The 22,383-nt window shown below is 40.7% G+C and overlaps 2 protein-coding genes across 3 annotated transcripts in view; one reads left to right on the forward strand and one right to left on the reverse strand.

Annotated features, from left to right (window-relative positions):
* Positions 1-13,002, forward strand: part of adcy2b (adenylate cyclase 2b (brain)) — a gene marked incomplete at its 5' end in the record, with an annotated part of 49,917 nt that extends 36,915 nt beyond the window's left edge. Inside the window, 10 exons of one of the 2 annotated variants that reach the window (XM_083925725.1) lie at positions 1,370-1,510; positions 3,229-3,357; positions 5,205-5,389; positions 6,302-6,386; positions 8,209-8,367; positions 10,236-10,382; positions 10,497-10,604; positions 12,303-12,417; positions 12,545-12,669; positions 12,757-13,002. In XM_083925725.1, the coding sequence (XP_083781851.1) occupies positions 1,370-1,510; positions 3,229-3,357; positions 5,205-5,389; positions 6,302-6,386; positions 8,209-8,367; positions 10,236-10,382; positions 10,497-10,604; positions 12,303-12,417; positions 12,545-12,669; positions 12,757-12,909 (1,347 nt within the window). In that variant the 3' untranslated portion in view covers positions 12,910-13,002. The remainder of the gene's footprint in view (positions 1-1,369; positions 1,511-3,228; positions 3,358-5,204; positions 5,390-6,301; positions 6,387-8,208; positions 8,368-10,235; positions 10,383-10,496; positions 10,605-12,302; positions 12,418-12,544; positions 12,670-12,756) is intronic. The other variant, XM_083925724.1, reaches the window with a different exon arrangement.
* A 3,018-nt stretch (positions 13,003-16,020) lies between these two features.
* cfap90 (cilia and flagella associated protein 90) lies at positions 16,021-20,530 on the reverse strand (the record flags this gene model as incomplete). The annotated part of the gene is made up of 3 exons (XM_083925727.1): positions 16,021-16,200; positions 19,359-19,475; positions 20,414-20,530. The coding sequence occupies 3 exons, from the start codon at positions 20,528-20,530 to the stop codon at positions 16,021-16,023; spliced, it is 414 nt and encodes a 137-aa protein (XP_083781853.1).
* Positions 20,531-22,383: the final 1,853 nt, after the last annotated feature.

Below are 22,383 nucleotides of genomic sequence, written 5' to 3' on the forward strand. Positions count from 1 at the left end.
GACGTGCTCGGCTCATCTGTGAAAGAGTGCATTACACAGTTATTATGATCAAACACATTTCTTGGAAAATGCGTTTAGCTGTTGCAAAGGAGAAAGCACAACTGTCGGAAATACTAATCTAGATGAACTACTCAAGTGTCACAACACCAAGGACTCAATCCAAACCTTTGTTTCCGTCAAAAAGTTCTTGGTCATTTTGGTCCCAAGACTATTTTTCCATCACACGCTTAAGACCCATAAAAATGAGGCAAATTTGTTTGCTGATGTATGAAAAAGGAACATCACGGGACGAGGGCTGGTGGTCGCAGAAATAAAACACACTCTGCAGCCTGCAGTTCAGTGTGTGTGTGTGTGTGTGTGGCCGCCAGTTTCATCTAAAAGAGAACACTTTGGGGAAAAAAATAACGGTTTTGTCTAGATGCAACTTAATTTACTGCTACGTAAACTACGTAATGTTAGATGTAATGAAAGATGTACAGAGTAGGAAAAGGGAACTAAGAGCGCCTGACTTCACGGTAATTCATCTGTTGAGTGCGATTAGCCAACAGCAAAGCCTTAAGAAAAACAAAGACAAATGTCATAAACAATACAAGAGTGCTTCCTTGTAGTATGAATGAAGCGTTACATGAGTTGAAGCAACAGTTGAAGTGCTGTGCTGTGTTTGACCAATCTGCGACAGTTATATCTGCAAACCCCGTCCAGAACTTAATTCAGACCCTGTTCTCGGTGGTGGAAACGCAATGAGCTCCTCAATAATTTCTTAGTCCCATGGGAAAGTTCCTGCAGTCGAAGAAAAGACTTATTTTAATGTCACCGTGAATAGGCATTTATTTGTTAAATATTCATTTTTGTTCTAGACGGACTACTCTAGTGTCACAAAACCACATATCAGTGTGAAAGTTACCTTGTTAGAGCTCATACTGAAGTATGAATGTCCTGAAAAGTGAGAAACAAGAGAAAACTGACACACGAATACATACTTGACAATGATTTAAAATAGGAACAGGAAGGGACAAGGTATCCCACTTATGCTCAAATAAAAAGTTTCGGTCAGAACTTTTGAATAAAAACAAAACAAGTTTTGTTTTTCAACTGAACATAATTTCACTTCCTCAGTTGATTTTAAATGGAGCACGTCCATTTTTGGCATATGTGGCGGATAAACTACACATTCTACCTTTGTTTATTATGCTGAGATGAAGTGAGATCGACTGAATCTGCCCTGAGCTATAAAGTTACAATCATCAATGGAGTGATTTCCATCTAAGCAGTATCTTATCTACAGTAGTAGTTTGAGCAGGAAGAATGAGTTTCAATCACTATGATTTGCTTCTCCCTAATCCTTCCCTCTGTTTCTTTGCATCCTCAGCAGAGAAGGAAAGGGTCCTTCTGCTCTCTAACCTGGATCCCAACTTCCTCCCGCATCATCGTCACCAATAATCCCTGGCTGCGATTGGTCCTCACCATGACTACCACTGCCCTCATACTAGTGATGGCTGTCTTCAATATGGTAAGAAGCTGGTCACAGGTTAAGATGTGGAGGTGGTTGGACCACTGATGTATTAGCTGGCTGTGGAACAGTCTGGGTCACAGCATGGTTAAAAGTCTCTTTAAGTCATTGCTTTTTCATTATTCTGACTCCAGATAGAACACCTTCACTGACGTCCACACCTGCACAATACAGTGCTCATGCATATATTTAAAAAGTTAAACGTAAAACATAGCCAACTCTACCATACAACTGATTGTTACAGGCTGAGAATACAAACCACCAGGAAGTACTTTACATTTTTGTATTTAAAACAAAAAATATTTCATTTTCCTAACACATGAAGGCATCTAACTGTACCATGTTCACAGATTATGGGAGTGTTATTGTTAGTGGGAGATTATGGAGATTAAGTGTTTTCAAATGGCATTATGAACTGAATAGAGTGTTCTGAATACTAATAATGTCTCTTATGATTCAACCCTGCGAAGGAATAGAAAGAATAAAATGAAGTATACACTGGTGTATCACAAAGATAGAGGTTTTATAGGAAGGGTTCCTGCACTCCGGTACATCCAACTCTGCTTATGGCTCCACTTTATCAAAACATATTTTAACAGTTTTAAGTCTGCGACCAGTGAACTCTGACAACTCGGCTTCAGGGCAAATCCTCACAAGTCAAATGTAATGTTATTCACTTCTGGCTGCATGGCCGGCGCCAGGATTTTTGCTCTCCCGGGGCTAAGAGGGTGTGGACATGACTTGGGAGGCTAATAAAATAGTCGTTTTTCATGACTTCAGAGTTACTTTGTAAGGAAATTCTTGTTTTTTCAATAAAAGCACATATGGCATTATATTCAGTTAAATAGCTAGAAGGCTTATACAAGTGACCAGAAGACAATATCTAAAGTAAGCAAAGATGAAATACTTCAGCACTGGACAGCGTCCATGCAGCCAGCCACAGTTAATAACAACACAATGCATCTAAAATGTGACAGCAAAAACGAATGCATTCATTCCATATGCACGACCAGACAACTGTGCATTGGTAATAGTGTTTCTGACGAAACATCTATAACAACATCGGGCATGAAATTCATAAAAATCTATAGTGCAGCCACAACGTGAAGTGCAATGCATTTAATCTGTTATCTGTACGTACACAGATCAGAAAACAGTCCCTCCCAACTCACATAACACTGCCTAAGACGCGCTAGCGCACACATCAGACACACCCAGCCCACAAACACGCATGGAGCGAGCATGCAGCCAGGGATCTGAGTGGGAACGCAACGACTGGTTGTAAACTTTTATATATTTCTTTATTTAAAAATTAAAAAATATTGAACTGCTTGAGGGGGCTTAATTTGGCTACGCAGATTTGGGCGGTGGATATCCAGTATCGTAACACCCTTTCAAAGTACGATTTCCAGGTCCAATTGCTCGTTCGAACAAAACAAACAACAATGGCTGAACCTGTGAAACTTTTACGATCACTCCTTTGTTCAGTGAGACACATTTTCATCGATAGGGGAGCAGTGAAATGACAATTCTGATTGGTTTTTTTTACCCAGATCTGTTCAGACAACAGGGAACACAGCACTGCGGCACTGTAGAAATACGAGGGTTAGCCCACTACCAGACTGGTAGTGACTGGATACCCCCTCTAAGCCCCAGTGTAGCGCCGTGCCTGTCTGGCTGCTGTGACAGTTAAGAGGTCCATTTGTTTTGTTTGTTAGTTCTTTGTGGAGGACCCTGGAGGATCAATGGAGGACATCCTGACAACTCCCCCACCTGTAAATCAAACCAACGACAGCCTGCTGGACTACCTGGAAGAAACCTCAGGAGAAGACAAGTTTTATCTGCCAGTAAGTACAATAGGGAGGAGTCACAGACATGGGCTGGAAAGAAGGTAAATATTTAAGACTCTAGAATCCAAAAAGCATGTTAAAGCAACATTGCTTACCTTTGGTATTTAAAGTTCCAGAGTGCAATTCATTTACACACTGCTGCGCGTCGACAACTTTACTTTGGTGTTAATAATTCAATGCCCCTTGTAATGGAATATTTTTACGTTATTATATTGCTGTTTTTACTCTTTCTTGTTGTTCTACTTTCTATGTTCTCTATCTTATTCCACCGCCCGTTGCTGTTTTTCTATCACAGTTTTAGACATTTAAAGCTGCAGTGTGTTTTTCTCTATAGACAGCATTACTAATATGTGTCAGTGTGCGGTGCTGTTTGTGTGTGTTAGGGTGCATAATTGGGAAAATAAAAAGAACAACTAAAGTAAGAATTGAAATTGCCATCAGCTAATGAGGTCATTTAGCAAGTAAAGCTTTCTGTCCTTAAGGAAACTCGAACTCAACGCAATACATGGAAACAACAAGCAGTGTGTCGCAGGCAAACAAATTACAACAAATTTAAAGCGTTAAGCACTTCTCCTGGACTGCCTATGACAACAAACATCAGATTATAAAACACAGGATGCCATTACTCCTCTATATCTTTATGTTGCAAATATAGGTTTGCTGCTGTTTGAATGTCGTGAATAGCGAGCATAGTGCCTTTAAGCTGATAACATCATTTTACACCAAGCAAGAGAAAAAATCTCCCCAGACAAACAAAGATTTATGATAGTCATCAGTGGCTCCCTGTTCTCAGAGATATAGAAGGAAGCTCAAAGCTCAAAGCTTTCATTCATTGTTTTGTTTATTCTTAATAAGCATGGTAGAGGCCTTAACCAGGGGTCTTACACCTAATTCTGGGCCCTATACATGAGGAGTCTCTGTGCCCCTACCATCCCCACCCCCCACCACCACCATCGCAATAACCCGAACCCCCAACCACTCACAAGTACTTTACTATGATGAAATGAGGTTTGCCTAGAGCAGGGCTATTCAATTGGCGGCTCCCGGGGTGGATCCGGCCCGCAAGGAAATATTTCCTGGCCATTGAGTAGAAGCCTGTGTGAAAAAGTAATTCATGACCTCTGTCCTCTCTTGTATCTATCTCAGCGCGACTGTCTCAGCCCGTCAAATCCCAGTGCGCTGGGAGACCTGCTCCATGCGCTCGCACGCCCACAACGCTACGCACGCTCCCGCTACGCTCTTCTTCGGTGGTTTCTGAATCCTCTTGCCAACAGCTCGCTAAGCTCCACTCTGTCGTTTTTCTCAATTGTTTCTGTGGTTAAATCTGTGGTTAAATCACCACATCAATGTCTCTTTCTACTCTGACAAAAAGAAAGGTTGACACAGAAAACCGCCAGTTCAACAGAGAATGGACCGACAAGTTTTAGTTTCTGTCTCTGTGAAGCCTGTGTTTACTCTGCAGCCATATCTGAGTGGAAAGAGGAGAAGTTGAGAAGGCATTTTCAGAAAATTCATGAAAAACTCAGCCCACGCCACAGCTACGGGCCCTGGGTAGTCTGTCCCCTTTTTCTCCCCCGTGCTACGCCCGTTGCCTTAACACACACATTTTAGGCTTAACTACCATCATTCTTTGATATTACATAAACATGTTATATAATCATATTGACATCTTCTCATATTAGTATTGTAGTTCTGTATTTGTTCCCAAACTATACAGGATGACTCACCACTGTTAAAGCAGCATGTTACACAAATAAAGTTACATAACCATCCGGGTCACACAGTGCTTCACCTCTGTAGAAAAGTTCTTTGGTCACTCTGTATCTTTCTCTTTCTGTCTCCAGTATTTCATCTACTGCTGTATACTGGGCCTGGTGTCGTGCTCTGTGTTCCTGAGGATCAACTACGAGTTGAAGATGGTGGTGATGCTGGTTGCCTTGGTGATCTACAACATTATCATCCTCCAGACACACGCCTCCCTGCTGGATGGATTTAGCAAAGCGCTATACCCCACCGATACATTGGATAGGTACATGCAAACTGCACACACACTCAACCCCACTCTCTGTCTCCTCTCTAATTATGCTAACAATGAATCAATTATTAGGTACACTTAAGGTCAATGATATTTGTTTGAAACCCTCCACACCCACCGGACCCTGCAGCCTGCTCGTATCAGTTGAGCACCTTATTAAAACGACTAATGAGACTGGGCCCCGGTCTTAAGGGATAGAATACTGCCGAGGTTGCAGTATCCCATATGTCAATCAAGTGCAACCCCTGGAGAGGATGGATGAAGAGAAGCAGGATGAGGTATAGCCGTTTGTGTTGATGGAGTTTTATTCACTTCTCATATTTGACTGACAGGTGAAGTCTGTCGCACTGCTGAAGAAATTCCATTATGCGAAAGGTTTTCAGAGCAGTAAGAGAGCCCCGCAAAGAGTGTGCTGCTGCTACCAAAGCACCGGGACATATGAATGGAATTCTTAGGCAGCACATAATAAATGCAAATAGGCCTCAGCAAGCATTGATTTACACTTTATTACCTTGAAAGATATTTCTTCTCACTACAGTTTGGATAACTGACTCTATACAGGTTCTTCCTCTAGTGTACAACAGTAATAAGCAAGGTGATACATGCCTCAAGCTGATTTTTTTAGATTTAATGGTTCAACAGTACAGGTAAGTATGAAAAATTTAAAAGACCACACTGTACCAGAGATTTTCCATGTTTATATCTGTTGACAAATTATAATTACTACACATACGCAAAGTGCACTGAAATGCCTGTCAAAGTGAACTTCCAACTAGCAAATTCTGGAGGGATCAATTCATTGTTGGTTTCGGATTGGTTGATTTTACAAAATCACAAGAGTTTGACACCAGACGATCTACACTGTAATATTTGCTAACTGTATATTCTCTCTGTGTGTGTGTCCAGACCAGGAGTGCTGAAGGATCTAAAGACAATGGGCTCTGTGTCTCTTTTCATTTTCTTCATCACCCTACTGGTATTAGCCAGGCAGGTCAGTAGCCTTTCTTAAACTGGCCACCTAGGTGACATCACTAGACATCTGTAAGTTATATATAGCCTTTATCTTTTGCCTATATATTCAATAAAACGTGTAAATACAGACTTTTTTTTAAGACACTTGATACCAGTTGAATTGAAACGATCTTCACTCCTTTCCAGAACCAAATTTGGAAACAAGTGAACCTGCGTTCAAGGAAGTCGCTCAAAATATTTGTTCAGATGGAGCAGCCAGCCTGGCCCTCTGCCTCAATCTCCTCTTGTGTGTACCATCTCCGCCTCATATGAGAGCTTATCTAAAGCTGACACAGATTTGGTGTGTGGTACCATCTATCATCACTGACCCCAAAACAGATGTTCTGGTTAGAAAGAATCCCCTCAGAGATTCTGTACCCAAAACTGGGGCTCCCCTGAGAGAGTTGGTCCAAACAGCTCCATGTGTTGTTCTCATTCTGGGTCACTGTCACCAGAAATGAGGGGAGCATTTGTTGGGGAAACACAATTTTGCTTATTGTAAACTCTTCCTTACTGTCATATCTTTTTTCAGGCTGTGTTTTATCAAGGTCTTGGGGGTGTAATTGGATGTGTCCTTCCGGATGCTGTTTGGTTATAAATTAGTGCAATAAAATGCTTCATCGATTATCCTCAAAATAATGTCAGAAAAGGAGGTAAAAGTAGCATCACTCAAAGTACGTAAATGGGTGCCAGATATGAAGGCACAAGACAGAGGAGCATCCGTTATACATGCTTTTATCATACTATCAACAAATTTGCCTTGCAAAATTTTCATCCTCAACCCTAATGAGATCACTTCTAGCCACTTAGTCCGAGGGAGGAGAAGCAGGTTAGGAGAACGAATGCATCTGTAATTCATCCCTCAAGAACAGATGCTCGATGGAGCAAAGCTCATTTACAAGCTGGTTTCTAAATGGCCTACTTTCTGAAATTCCTCTCTCCACAAGAGACACAAGTGCTCAAACTGTACACACACATATGTATACATACACAAACGGTTCAGACTAACTATCCTGTCTATTTTTCTATTTTAGCCTGTGGATATCAACACTGTAGCGGTAACTCACATAGAGCAGAATGGGCCTACACTATTGGAGCCTTCTAATTGGCACCACTTTAATCTCAAGGGGAAAATATTCAGTGCACACATACATCATCAGAACTGCACACATGAAATATATCTCACAGGAGATTGAAAGCGCATCCACATACATCTTCACACACTGTGGGCGCCCGCCCTCAGGTAGCCTGGAGCTTTCAGATATATATGAGCATAATGATGGTGTGTTCATCCCCATCTGATGCACAAACACACACTCTTGGGTTGTTTTGACCCCGATAGATAGAACTCCTGCGAGCATGAATAACCCAAACATAATAAAAAATTTAAAAAAGAAGCGTTTTATGCAAAATAGTGCTTTCCGCTTACTATTTCCTTCAGCGACGAGAGCGGAGCTTCTCACACCGTTTCATCGTGGGACATTAATTTTCTATGAATACCAAAAGAGCCTTTTAGTTTCACTTGGTTTGGTTTCACCCTAAAGTCCTTTACATTTTCCATTGAGAGGCAAATGATTAGAAGAGAATGCAGACGGCCTTTCTGTAAAAAAAAAAACACTCTCACACACATTTACTGAACCTCCAGTGCAGATATTAGAATGCAACTATCTGTTAAGAATAACAACTTATCCTTTTCTGTTCTTGATCCTGGTGTAGGTTTCTTCTGTGGCCTGTAGCTTTGGAGCTGAGTGCTGGGTGTGAATGACACAGGTGTCTCTTTACTCTGTGTCCTCCTGTAACAGAATGAATATTACTGTAGGTTGGACTTCCTGTGGAGGGACAAGTTCAAGAGGGAGTGTGAGGAGATCGAAACTATGGAGAACCTCAACCGGGTTCTGTTGGAGAACGTTTTACCTGCCCATGTCGCCGAACACTTCCTGGGGCGCAACTGGAAAAATGAGGTGAATTTCCAAGAAAAGATGATGGTCATATTCTATTTTTGTTTGATTTATTCATATCAATAAGTTAAAAAGAACAGTTTGACAACTTGGGAAATATACTTATGTGCTTTCAATTAGAAGATATGGTCTGTACTGTAACTATGTAGCCGGAGCCAGGAGTTGGTTAGCGTAAAATAGACCAAAAACATGGAGCAGTCTTGTTGTCATCCTGAAGTTGCCGGGCAACCAGCAGAGACACCAGTACCACAGCAACTTCACGTTTTTCCACTTTGGTTTTTGTATTAATTAAACCCTCACCATATGAGGATCCTTTGGACAGAGCCAGGCTAGCTGTTTCTAGTCTTAGTGCTATGCTAAGCTAAATGGCCGCTGGCTGTAGCTTCATATTTACTTTACAGAGAGAAAATTGGTATTGACCTTTACATTTTACTATCTGTAAGAAACATAATTATTATATTAATATAAGTTTCAACATCTCCACATCTTTATTTGTATTTATTTTTTAACTGTTACATGTGAACCAGACAAATCTTTCGAGCTCATGTTTCATTTGCTCTGGCCCCCCTCACATTTAAACACCTTTGTGGGCCAATCAGAGAGGAGCATCACCCCCTAGTCCAGATTTGAAAAGTCACATGTCACATATTTTGCTGCCCTGATTGGTAGTAGGTCTATTCAATTCTGCCCAAACCCCCACCACAGGGACTTCCTGGTTGATCCAATACAGAAGTGTCAAAAATTGCAGTTCGCTGAGTGGCCACTAGGAAGATGTTTCACAAAAGAGCAGTTTCTCATTGACCCCCATGTTAAACAGGCGTTTTCTCATTGACCCCCATGTTAAACAGGCCATTTTCACAGCATAATTAAACCTTCTTAAGGCCTGGTACAATGCTAGTCTGTATGTTGAGGTCATATCTCCATGACAACAAGGAGGGAGTAACTTTTTTTGTACCAGGCTAGTTTATATTTTATTGGAGGTTAAAGTTTCTGAATAATTAGGGGCGTGGCCTCTTGAGTGAAAGCTAACCATTGGCCAGGTCAGCCAGACGGCCATATGTCCCTCCCCCCAATGTAACATCAAAGTCCTTTTTTGGTAAGAGGAAAATGAGGCGAAGTCTGACAAGATGGCAACGACCGCAGGTGAGGACGTTTGGATCAAACTGTGAAACTAGGCATCAAATGTGAATAAAGATTCTGTGACTTTAATCCCTGTTTCTCACCTCCAATGGTTTCAGAAACACATTTTATCGTACTGTTTAGCTGTAGTTTAAAAAAGTTTGCGACTTGGCAGCAATTTTTTTCCCTTCTTCAAAGGGACCAAGCCTTGCCTCATATGATCTAATGTGTCGCTCAGCGCTACAGTTGAACAGTAGGTCACATTACGTTGCCAGGCTAGTTACATATTGTATGCATCATTTACTGCTCATTTCCCAGTATAATTTAATAAACATGTTTTCTTTTTTCACTTTCTATACTCTGATGCTCTCCCTGCATACATGCAATTGATGTAGCCTACAACATACTTTTCCATTCCCATATTTCTCCTGTACTCATTCCAGTGCAACACATTTTTGGTTGCACTCAGTAATCTCATTTTACTCTGTTCTTACTCGTGTCTGTCCTGTGATGAATGGTGTTACTATCTTGCTGCCTCAGTGAAGCAGTGTCCCAACAGAGATGATGAAAGGTTAATTTTATTTATTTAAAGAGTCTGTGTCACTGATAAGTGTTCGGTTTTCCGCCCATAGATCCTCTCTCTGTGGTTGGGGCTCTCTGAAAACCACAGACTATTCGTCTTTATCTCTCCTTCACCAGTGTTCGATCGATACAACACATCCAGCTGTTATCTTCTTCTTGCTTGTTGTCAGGACCTTTATCATCAGTCTTACGAGTCGGTGTGTGTGATGTTCGCCTCCATCCCAGACTTTAAAGAGTTTTATACCGAGTCTGATGTCAATAAGGAAGGACTGGAGTGCCTCCGTCTTCTCAACGAGATCATAGCAGACTTTGATGAGGTAAACTCCACTCACACTGGGCGATTATGTACCAAATGTACCAGGAGTATTCCAGGGAGCTGTTTCCCACTCCTGTGTATGTCATGTTATGTACCGTATTCTTTGTGTTCGTAGCTGCTGTCAAAACCTAAGTTCAGCGGAGTGGAGAAGATAAAGACCATTGGTAGCACCTACATGGCTGCAACTGGACTCAATGTGACACCAGGACCAGAGTGCGCACAGGCATGCTTTTTACACACATGCACTCAGTGTCACACACATGCACACACTGACATTGCATGACCTGGACATACACAGACAGCTACACAGTTTTTGATATTTCCTCCACATTGGATACAAAGTGACACACTGACTATGAGGTTAAAGCCCCTACTGTTCAACTGTCATTTGAGCTCATATTAAAAGACCACAAGAGCCTTTTCACACGTGGTCAGCCCAATCCAGAGTGCCAAAACCGTTTTGGCAGCTCATATTCAATATTCAACAAAACAGGATGAAGCTTCAGCATTAAAGTGCTTTTTGCTGTCCATATACATTTGGAAGCGTTATGTGGGTTGCCCCTTAAACTATGCCTCACATAACATTCAAGTATCAGTGATTCAATACTACACTCATTTGAATACATCAGTGTAGTCACTGTGAGCAAATGAGATCATCACACAGAAATGTGGCAACACACTGATTTCAAAAACAAATCTCCTCGATTGGTAGGAAATCTGCCTAATTGACCGTTCGCTAAAATCCCACCCCCCCTTTATTACTGCTTCTACACCTGCTTTCCGATCTAGCACGACAGATAGTGCAGTTTACATTAATAACAGTGGTAGCATGTGCAGTGTGAATTTGTTTTTTATTTGATGTATTTATTGGAATTAAATCACAGCTGAATCTGTACCTCAAGTACTGGAATTGTTAGTCAAATGAAATTCACCAAACTTAGTGATGATGTTTTGAACCAAAACACAACCATTTCCAACGTATCTGGGACTTCCACAACAGGGACAGTAGTGGCTGTTGGTGTCTACACTGTTGCATCTTGCAGGGTCATCCTTATGTTCCCCGGGTCCAATGTTCTCTGGTCACATACAAAGCGGGGGACATAGGACCCGGGGAACATAGGTATGCTTCCCATCTCGCACAAGTAATGCAAATAAAAACAACCTTGCACAAGTAAAAATTCACTTTGGGATTGAAGCAGTTATATTTGTAGCGATGAGTATTTGTTTCACAACAAGGCAGGATTCTTATTCTAGCTGTGCACTTCTTCTTCTTCTTCTTCTTCTTCTTCATTTTGTCTGTCACAGGCAAAGTTATTAGCTATAGCTAGCTAGCTAATACATGCTAACTGGTGAAAAGCACCAGGGCTTAGATTTTTGCTTTATTTTCATATTTATACTGTATCATCATATATCCTTTCATATATATATTTCCAAACACTTTGTGAAATGTAACTCTTCCTGGTAGCCTAACAGGTTCGGCTGGTGTTACTGGAGTGTAAACTTGCCTAAATCCGCAAGACAAAGCCGCTAACGTTAGCTGATATAGTAGCTAGCATCCGGCTCCCACACAGTGAATGTGTCATTCCTGATTGGGACTTTTACTAACATAATCTAACATAACCCCAGAAAATATAGTAGTAACTGTAGCTAATGATGTGCTCCTTGGTCTTCAAGGTAACACTCAGTTATTACTGTAGTAAGCTAGTGAGGTGGACAATCAGGAAACTTGATTGGAGATGCAACAGATGTAAGTTTTAATTTTTAAGACACAACCAATAGTAATAATTCCACTGCATGAAACCCATAGATTACCCAATACGGTGACCCCAGGTTATTACTGTTAAATTGAAAATGGCATATAGGAGTCTAAACATTGTTCATCATATTTAACTTGTGTCCTCCCCCTCTGCATTTCCCTCAGGAACATGACAGACAGAACATGCACATTGGCACCATGGTGGAGTTTGCCTTTGCTCTCGTTGGGAAGCTAGATGTCATCAACAAACACTCCTTTAACGACTTTAGACTCAGAATTGGTGAGAACATTTCTTCACAGCACAAATAATAGCATTTTGACTTTTTTTTCCCATTTGAGAGCAAAAGTTAAAGCGTATAAGACGTAATTGTTTAGAAGAATGAACCATGAAATCTGTGCTTTGCTAGGAATAAACCACGGGCCAGTGATTGCAGGGGTTATCGGGGCCCAGAAACCTCAGTATGACATCTGGGGAAACAGCGTGAATGTGGCCAGTAGGATGGAGACCACTGGGGTACTGGGAAAAATACAGGTGGGATCTCTTACAAAACACAGGTGCATGTCTTCCAGTGTGCCAGTAAACGTCTTACTCCAGTCAGGTTTCTTTCTTTCCGTACAGGTAACAGAGGAGACAAGTCGTATCTTATCAACACTAGGGTACATGTGTTCATGTCGTGGGATCATTAACGTAAAGGGGAAAGGAGAGCTGAAGACCTACTTTGTTCACACGGAAATGACTCGATCTCTGTCACAAGGGACTGTGATGCCTTGAGCAAGTCACACTAACCCAAACAAATAAGACTTGAGAACACAATCACACACACACACACGGTGGCCATAGAAGTGATTTTTCATGCTCCGTAACTAAAACCCATTACCAGCAGCCTGCAGTACAATGGATAGACATTTGTTGAGAACCAGTTTTGTCCTTAGCAACACAATGTAGAGCAGAGCCGGGGTGCACCGCCACAGTCCTTAAACACTGCGCTTGGGAGGATTTTCACATCTCAAGTGTAACAAGGACTTTGCTCCGAGGAGTCTCATCACTGTCTAAAGGAGTGCCTGACTAAAGAGAGGTTTGCTAAATTAGTGCAGCTCTCAAGGACCACGGTCACCCATCTGTACAATAGTAGTTGGTGTGGAGCTAATTACCCATGCCAGTGTTGCAGTGCTTCAGAGCCTTATACTTGAGCAAACTGAGCTGCCTGCCGAGCTGTGTTTTTTTTTTTTTTATAGCTGCCTGGCTGGCACTGTGAAGCGTTTGTTCCATTTAATTGCAAATGGATGTTACAATAGTTTATTGTCATATAGACAGCAGTTGATGCCAACAAATCGCCTGTGTGATGGGTAGTTTTCCAAAACCTGTGATTTGTACTTATAGCTTGGAGCTATGTTTGAGTGCGACTGGAGAGTCGGTGGATTCAAGAGGAAAGTAGAGGTTTCTTTTTTTTATAATCCATCTGGAATCAAACCAACAGGGACGTGTGTGAAAGTGTCCACTGCCATTCTTTTGTTATTCATTAAACATTTGTAAATAAATTGACATCCTCTGTGTTTGTTTGTGTGTTTGTTCGAGTGAACACCCATTCTTAGTGGTAGACGGACATTTATGACCTCATAAATTCCAATCAAATTCTCATCAAAGCCCCGCCCACCTTCAACCCAAGCAGAGGTCTAATCAGCCAGATTAACTGAAAACACCGGTGTGGGTGTCATCGCAGTTGAAACTTTCACAGGATGTGTTCACATTCACAGTACAGTCAAAATCTTGTTACATCATAAGATAAAACATTTTCTTTAATTTGGCAGATTGTATTTATGCTGTAATACCGGCGTCTTGTCATTTTAGGATATAGGCTTATTTGTGATCTGGTGAAGAGTCAAATGAGAAAATTGATACCACTCTAATAATCCGTCTGTTAAATTTAACACTCCAGCCATGTGCCACTTAGCTTAGCTCAAGGTTGCGTCTGAAATTCCATACTAACATGCTATTTAGTAGGCTAAAACAATATGTGAGATTTATAAGTATGCACACAACCTTAGTATGAAAACAATAGTATATGGATTGCATACTATTTCCAGTGAAATACTACAGCATGCAAAAACTGGACACAACAACAGTAGAAATATCCCACGATGCAATGTGGTAGTAAAAACAACGTTCATAACAAAAACGAACAGCGACCAAGGCAGCTCTGTGACATCAATAAGGCTTCAATTAACATTTCTAAATATTAAAAATCAGTGATCAGGTTAAATGAGTCTTGTAACTGTTGGACTAGTTGCCTACCTTTTCCAGTCATTTTAGCATTACCTCAGGATGCTGGTAGAGCTGAAGTTGGCCTAGGTTACCATGGTTACACATCTCCAACCGGGCAAAAGGGCTCTCAGGAAGCTTATTAATTACAGCTCAGTGCATTCTGCTGGTGAGCTAGCTGTTTCCTGTCTTTGTGCTAAGCTAGTCTGTTAACATAACAGCTGGCTGCAGCTTCATATTTAATGGATAGATAGAGAGTGAGATATTGATCTTTTCATGTAACTCTGCTGGAAAGTTCATTTCTCTAAGCGTATTTCTCAAACAGTTGAAGCATTTCTTTGAATATAACACGATGATATGTTATTATCACATTTATCTATATACCCTCTGGCTTACAATTACCAATTGTCAATGTTAAAAACTTTTATTTTATGTATGAATACTATCAGAGTGGATCACTATGAACATTCAGAAATGATATGTATAGCATAACACGTGGAGTTATAATAATATTAAAAAGGCTGTCAAATGCAATACAGTATGGTGCAATGAGCTACATTTACTGCAGGGCCACGCAGAAATCTCTGAGGATGGATCTGCTGATAGAGGTGTGAAAACATTGTTTTACAAAGGCTTTTGTGTCCACATACTAATTTACATGCATCAACATTTACATTTTACTCAGCTATTTTTCTCTTTTTTCCGTTTGAAACACCACCTGTAAGGAGCTCCTCTTAAATAAACACTGTCGTTCTACCACCAAACACATTCAAATACTGTATCATTTCTAAGAATAAAGAGTCTATTTCTGCCAGAGTACAAAGTTAAAAGCAAATGAGAGGTTTCTGTGCTCAAAGAAATCCTATTATGTAGGAGGTTGGTCTCAGTTGTGTGGGCTCAGAATTTATGCACAAAAATAATCCAAGACCTTGCAAATCAGAAAGGTCTTTGATGCAGATACAGAAAACAAAAAAAAAACACTGCAAGACAAATGAATAACAGGCAATGTATGGTGATATATACCTATTATTGATGGTGCGTTTGGTTGAAGCAATTCTTTGTAACTGCTACAGTTTATGTGAAATCGTCACTCTACTCTGTCAGTGGTAAATTGCATAGAGAAATCCTGTCCATTTAAGAACCCACATTATCATCCAGAACATTCAGTCTCTTAATAAAAGAAACCATTATACTGAGGGCAGAAATCTGAACACCAAGACTCTCTTTGGTATTATGTGCAATATCGAGCTTCAATAACTGGCATTTTTGGATTCATAGACTGTCTAACTCTGTACAACCTGAACCTCTAAATGATGCTCATACTGATGGAATGATTATAGCCTCAAACTAGAAAATATAGCTTGAGCTTCTTGGAAAATATCAGCGTCTCTATATTTAGTCCTTAAACATATGATATTTCACCTAAAATAACTATTTGTCTCGCAAACCACCAGGATATAATACAGTAATATACCACAATCAAATACCATCTGATTAAATGATGGTTGAAATGTTTGATTATATACATTTTTCCTATCAAGTAAACTGATATCTACACGCTACAACACTGGTTTATTTATTTTCGCTGTGAGATCACAAATCATCCTGAAATGATTTGGGCATTCAAATAGGGGCCACTGATCCGTATCCTTCCGCCACATTCCATATGATCCCATTTTTCATGTAAAATTCAGCTTTTGTGCAAGCCACACGTGTGTGCTCCCGGCCTGTTTGGTAGAGAACGGGAACAGGGCGGCGTCCGTATTCTGCAGAGGAGCGCACTGGTACAGCTCTGGACTTCTCCTGGGTTTGAGAGGACAACAAGAGAATAAATGTTCAAAACAAACAAATTAAGTCTGGCCATTACCCTGGGTTTGGGCTGAGTGATTAGGGGAATATATCGGGGAGATTAAGCCCTGTGAATGTTCTCATTTGTCCAGGTCATCGTTGTCCCCAAAGCAATTTCAGTCAAAAGCAACTGGACTCTGTTATTTGTCTAGGAAGACGTTTCACCTCTCATCCAAGAGGCTTCATCAGTTCATGTACACATCTGACCAGGCTGGGACTGGTCCAACTATCTGATGTGGAGATCCAGGTATTTAACCTCTCATGACATGATAACCTTTAGTTACACCTGTTCATTTTCTTCTATGACAATTCAAGATGTCTGCTTGGAAACTACATGTAATAGGGTATAATATCAGCAGGAGTGAAAATTACAGCAACAAATAAAACTGTTAGCTTACAACAATGTTATAATAGAAAAAAAAATAAAGAACATGTGTTTTTCAATATGACCCAGGGCAACAGTGTGTCTCAGTGAGCTTTTTCAACACATTTCTGAACACTGGGAGCCTCTGACTTTGGGAGGTCAGGCTAACTATCTGCAGAACAGACAGTACAGTCTCCCTATGGCTGCGACATATTCACTGGTGGGTTTCTATTTGCATGAGCCTGGGTGAAAACAGGATGAAAATAGCACATTCCCATTATGCTCAGAATAGTTTATACAATAAATAGTTTTTAATTCATATTCAAATGTGAATTCCGGAACAGAGACAAGGAGCAAACGCTGACAGCCGACCTCTCAGCTCACTGCAATTACAAGCTCAGCAGTGTGTGTGTGTGTGTGTGTGTGTGTGTGTGTGTGTGTGTGTGTGTGTGTGTGTGTGTGTGTGTGTGTGTGTGTGTCTGTGTGTGTGTGTGTGTGTGTGTGTGTGTGTGTGTGTGTCTGTGTGTCTGTGTGTCTGTGTGTGTGTGTGTGTGTGTGTGTGTGTGTGTGTGTGTGTGTGTGTGTGTGTGTGTGTGTGTGTGTGTGTGTGTGTCTGTGTGTGTCTGTGTCTGTGTGTGTGTGTGTGTGTGTGTGGCTGCTTTGTTCACCACCCTCTCTGACCCAGAAACTCACTGTGAGCTAGTTTTCTCAACATGAATAATTCCCTCTATGGAGATAAAATGGCTTCAAAAGGAGCCATAAACAAATGTCATAAAACTTAGATGTCATATCAGTCACCACATGGTAATAAAAAAAGACGGACATATGAATATGGAACATTTTGAAATGTACGCTCTTTTAATTTGGAATCTTCACGATATAATGACATTTTTCACCTATAGAGTTAAACACTCCAAAAGCCATATTGCCAAATGTATTCAAAGCATCTATTTGCAACAATAAGCTACCCTGAAACACTAGAAGGTGTTATTAATTGAGTAGAGTGGTAATACTTATAATGTACAGTGGTTTGTGTGCCAAGTGTGTAGGCAGTCAGTGCTCTAAAGCAATGCGCACTGACGTCATTACTGGAAAAGAAGTGATGAACTGTAATTCATAGGTTTGAGGGAGCTACACTAACAATATGGGGCGGATTTTGCAGCCATTGACCGACTATCAAAACAAACAAAACACAGAGGGAGAGTGACTTTGTGACTATGTCTTAACACAGGGGTTATTTGTTTTCTGCTATATTTATGCTCTGATTGTTGAGAAGAATTAAAGAGCTCCTTTAACTATTACTGTAAAACAACTGTGCAAGATTTGCCTGCACTGTTACTCAAATGCACTTTTCATGCAAAGCAACCTTTTGATAAATAAAGAGGCTATAGCGCATTGATTTTAGTTCATGGGCCACATACAGACCAATTTGGTGTCAACAAGTACGTGTGCATTCTGAAAACGTCCATAATTAATGAACAATCTATTTACCAAAATAAACAGCTAAGATATCTTGAATTATATATATATATATATATATATATATGTATGTATGTATAGATTTCAGCAATATGTCTTAGTTTTCTGCTGTCTGCTGTATTCTGGTCGGGGTGGATCAGTTGGTCAATTTTTCCTGGAAGACCTGAAACTGTGTCCACTTCTTTCCCCCGACTTTTTAACATTTTTCACCAGCAGCTCCTAAATGGACAGTAGCCTGCACTTGATAGTGTAGTGTAGCCTGTATGTAAGCATGTGGGATCTATATCTAATCCAGCATGTGGCCTGCTACTCATATAAGGACAGTGTGACCTCCAGGGGACAAACAGGAATATTAAGAAATTGGCATTAGTGACTGCTATTGTCACTGATTCTCCTTTGGGAATTCACCCTGTGAGCCAGACAGGACGCTTTGGCGACCAGCTCCGGCTCTAAAATAACCTAATTCCTGAGATTGGAACATTGTTCCTGACTCCATCACAAGAAAACGTGACAAAAGTCATTATCAGTACATTTCATTTAGCTGACACTTTTGTCCAAAGTGACTTCCAATAAGTGAATTCAACAATTAGCTTACAAGCCAGAAGAGCCAGTTCGGTAGCTTCTAATAAGCCGATCTATAGAGTGCTACATATAAGTGCTTTTTTTTTTTTTTTTTAAATAAATCATCACCATAGCCAAGGTGGAGTCAAAAGAGATGCATTTTTAGCCTGCTGCGGAAGATGTGTGGATTTTCTGCCTTCCGAATGTCGACGGGGAGGGCTGGATGTTTTTTTCCATGTCATAATTTCTTAACATACAAAACAAGCATAAAAAAGAGCTCATCAGCAACCCATAGGACGACCTAAGGGAAGTTTAGTCCAGACGAGCATTGCGTCATCGCCAAGGCCACATCCCCTTCTGGGGAATAGCAGGATATCAGTAATAACTGTCACAGGCCTCATTTAGCTTAATTTACCGCACTGACAGTGAATATTAACTTATCCTATGAGCCTCATATCTCAGTGTGAACGACCCTGTCGATCCACTACACAGCAGCTTTATCTGCATTCTCCCGTTTCTCTCCATGTGACAAACCATTTGTTTCCTATAAAGTGGTGCAGCCTTGACTGTCATTGGTACACTGCAGTGAAGGCTGTTCATTTAATTCATATGGCATATTAAAAAACACTGTATAAACATTTCAACAATGTTAAAATCTTGATTTTCAGTAAGTAAAGAACCAAAATAGTAACTGAAGAGTGGTCATTACCTCCTCGTTTATGTCTAGTCCTCTTCCTTTGTAGTGTCTTCTGTCATCTCGGTGCAGTCTCATATCATAACCCTCCGCCTGGTGGAACACTTGGTCGTACATGGAGACTTCTGGGACCTACCAATAGAGAGACAGTGAACTAGTGAGAGTTAATCGAAGCCTGTCTTCAAACAGAAGGGGATCCTTTTATGCCACTTAGGGGAAGTGCAATGCAGGAGGGAGTGGTAGTAGAGGAACCAAAGGCAATAATCCCAAAAACTGTTCTCAAAGGTGGTTAGAGTTATATTACAACAGACAGCACTGTGGTGGATCGGTCACCAGTGGCATTTTAAGTAATCATTTAGAGACCTTCACATGGCATTAGTGTAATATAATGTTTGGACAAAGTTTCATGATCTTTTTCAATTCAATTCAATTCAATTTTATTTATAGTGCCAAATTATAACAAACGTTCTCTCAGGACACTTTACAGAGTAGGTAAAGACCACACTCTATGACTTATTTATGATTTACATAGACCCAACAATTCCCCCGTAGAGTACGGTGGCAACAAAAACCTTCCCTATAACAGACAGGAACGTCAGACAGACCCAGCTCTGTGGAGGACGGACATCTGTCTGCACCGGTTGGGGAGGAAGAAAAGGAGAGAGAAAGAGAGAAAAGACGGACAGATGGACAGAGACAGACACAAAGACAGAGACAGACACACTTCCAGTAACTATGATAATATCTTTAGTAGGCTGGGGCCCTTCTGTGTGGAGTTTGCATGTTCTCCCCGTGTCTGCGTGGGTTTTCTCCAGGTTCTCCGGTTTCCCCAGTTGGTTTTGGATATTCTTTAGGCACATTTGTATCTAAAATCTAAGCTTCCTTTCAGAAGTTTTGCTTTGACTTTAACACATTTCTTCTGTGGCCAGAAGGCATTCCATTGAACCATTTTCTGTGTAGTATTACAGTAGCCTATAATGGTGAATCTAAGTATTTTTCAGTCAGCTAACTAATGTAAGCTAGTTAGCGTTAGCATGCCAGGCAACAAAGTTCAAATTCCAACAGGTTACCTTTGAGTCTTTGTTAAAGTACGACATTTCTTTTGGCTCCTTTCGTCGTGGTGGGATATAACTAAATGCAGACAAGATAGCAAGCGGTTTGGTCTGTGCCTCGAGTGAAACGTCCATCTTCTCGACTAAATGCCCCCAGTGTAGGCAAAGAGGTTAGGTATACGGTAAATAAAACCTAAAAAACGGAATCTTCAGCGGGACGGCGCAGAGTGCTGGCGTCTGTGGTTGCTAGGATACTGATCATGTCTGACATGCTGCCTTCACGGGTTCTTAATTTGCCTGTATTTCAGAGATTCAGTGCTGATGGCGTTTCAAAGAGCTGCATGTTTTTGTTTGTTTTTACATTCCCATTGGCCCACTTATTGCTAGCTCTTCCAAATTAAAATAAAATACACATCGTGTCAATGTTTTCACATTTTATGCAGTGAAAATTTAATTTAATTACAACATATCTAAAAAATCATTTAAAAAGATAAACAAAGTAGAACATTTTGACATAGATTGACAAGCAGAATAGCAATAGCAATCACAGTTAATCTAAACATCCATATTGCAAATCTGAAAGCCTATTTTACCTTAAACCTATTCTAGCCTACTTAAACCATTTGTTGCATATTAAGATATAAAGCACGGCAAACTGCCAACTAACAAACTTAATTGTGTTTGTTTTAGGTATGAATAATGCGTGTTTCCTATGAACAATCTTGACAAGGACAATTTAATTAAATTGATAGGCAACAGCCTGGGTCCTTGTTAACTTCCTGTTAGCTGATGTTATTACGAAAAGTCAGAGGTGAAACATCCAAGATATGTTGGGTTACGGTGGGACTTGCCATTCCCACCCCATTAACTTCAATAGAACTGGCCCCAAAGTCATTAGAATTCTGCTTTGTTGCCAGTTCTGAGGGACTGGGAGGTCATTTATAGTTTATCTATCTATGGCATGGCAAGTCCCACTGTAACCCAACCAACCATCATATGGGATTTCACCTTGGAGTGAAAAATGCTTTCACAAAATAAATTAGACTGAAATTTGAATCTAGATGTTATCTAGATTAGGGCGGCACTGTGGTTAGCACTGTCGCCTCACAACAAAAGGTGTCCTGGTTTGAATCCCGGCTGGGGCCCTTCTGTGTGGAGTTTGCATGTTCTCCCTGTGTCTGCATGGGTTCTCTCTGGGTTCTTTGGCTTCCTCCCACAGTCCAAATACATGCAGGTGTTAGGTTAGTTGATGACTCTAAATTTCCCGTAGGTGTGAATGGCTGTCTGTCTCTGTTCGTCTCTATGTGCCCTGCGAAAGACTGGCGTCCTGTCCAGGGTGTACCCCGCCCGATGTCAGCTGGTTGGGACAAGCGGTTGGAGATTGATGGATGTTATCTAGATTGTCCTTGTTATTGATCACTCCAAACAGATTGTGGCTCTGTCCAGCAGCTGCATAGAACTCAGCTCAAGCCGGAATACACCTTTAATGGTTGATTGGTTATTGATAACAAAGATGCTTTAGTACAATCAAATAGGCTACATGTCCTACCGCTTGGCACCAATAACGTCATGACCTTCTTTTCGAGTTTCCTTGCTGAGCCCAAGGAAATAAACTGGGATGCGTTACGTTGTAGAATACTTATGGCTGTGTCGAAAATCAGTTTACAAGTGTGAAAGGTCTATATGTGATTACCAATGACTGGTGATGGACACATACATCAGTGTGACACATTGAGATGTGCGTTGTTACGAAACTGCAAGCTACGAGGGAACATTAGTCTACTCCATTTATCTCAGTCTGCTCTTTTTTTATTATTTCAAATTATCACATTTCAACTGATTTAGCTGAAAGCCTCAATTTACTATATGACCCGGTGGAAAATCGTTACTAATGCACCTTTTTTGTGGAGGCACAGAGCTATTTTTTCTGCAGGACAATAACAAGGAGAAAGGCCACAGTGGGGATTATTAAGTTAATTGTTGCAACT

Source organism: Echiichthys vipera (genome assembly GCF_963691815.1).
Source record: "Echiichthys vipera genome assembly, chromosome: 13".
Taxonomy (NCBI): Eukaryota; Metazoa; Chordata; class Actinopteri; order Perciformes; family Trachinidae; genus Echiichthys; species Echiichthys vipera.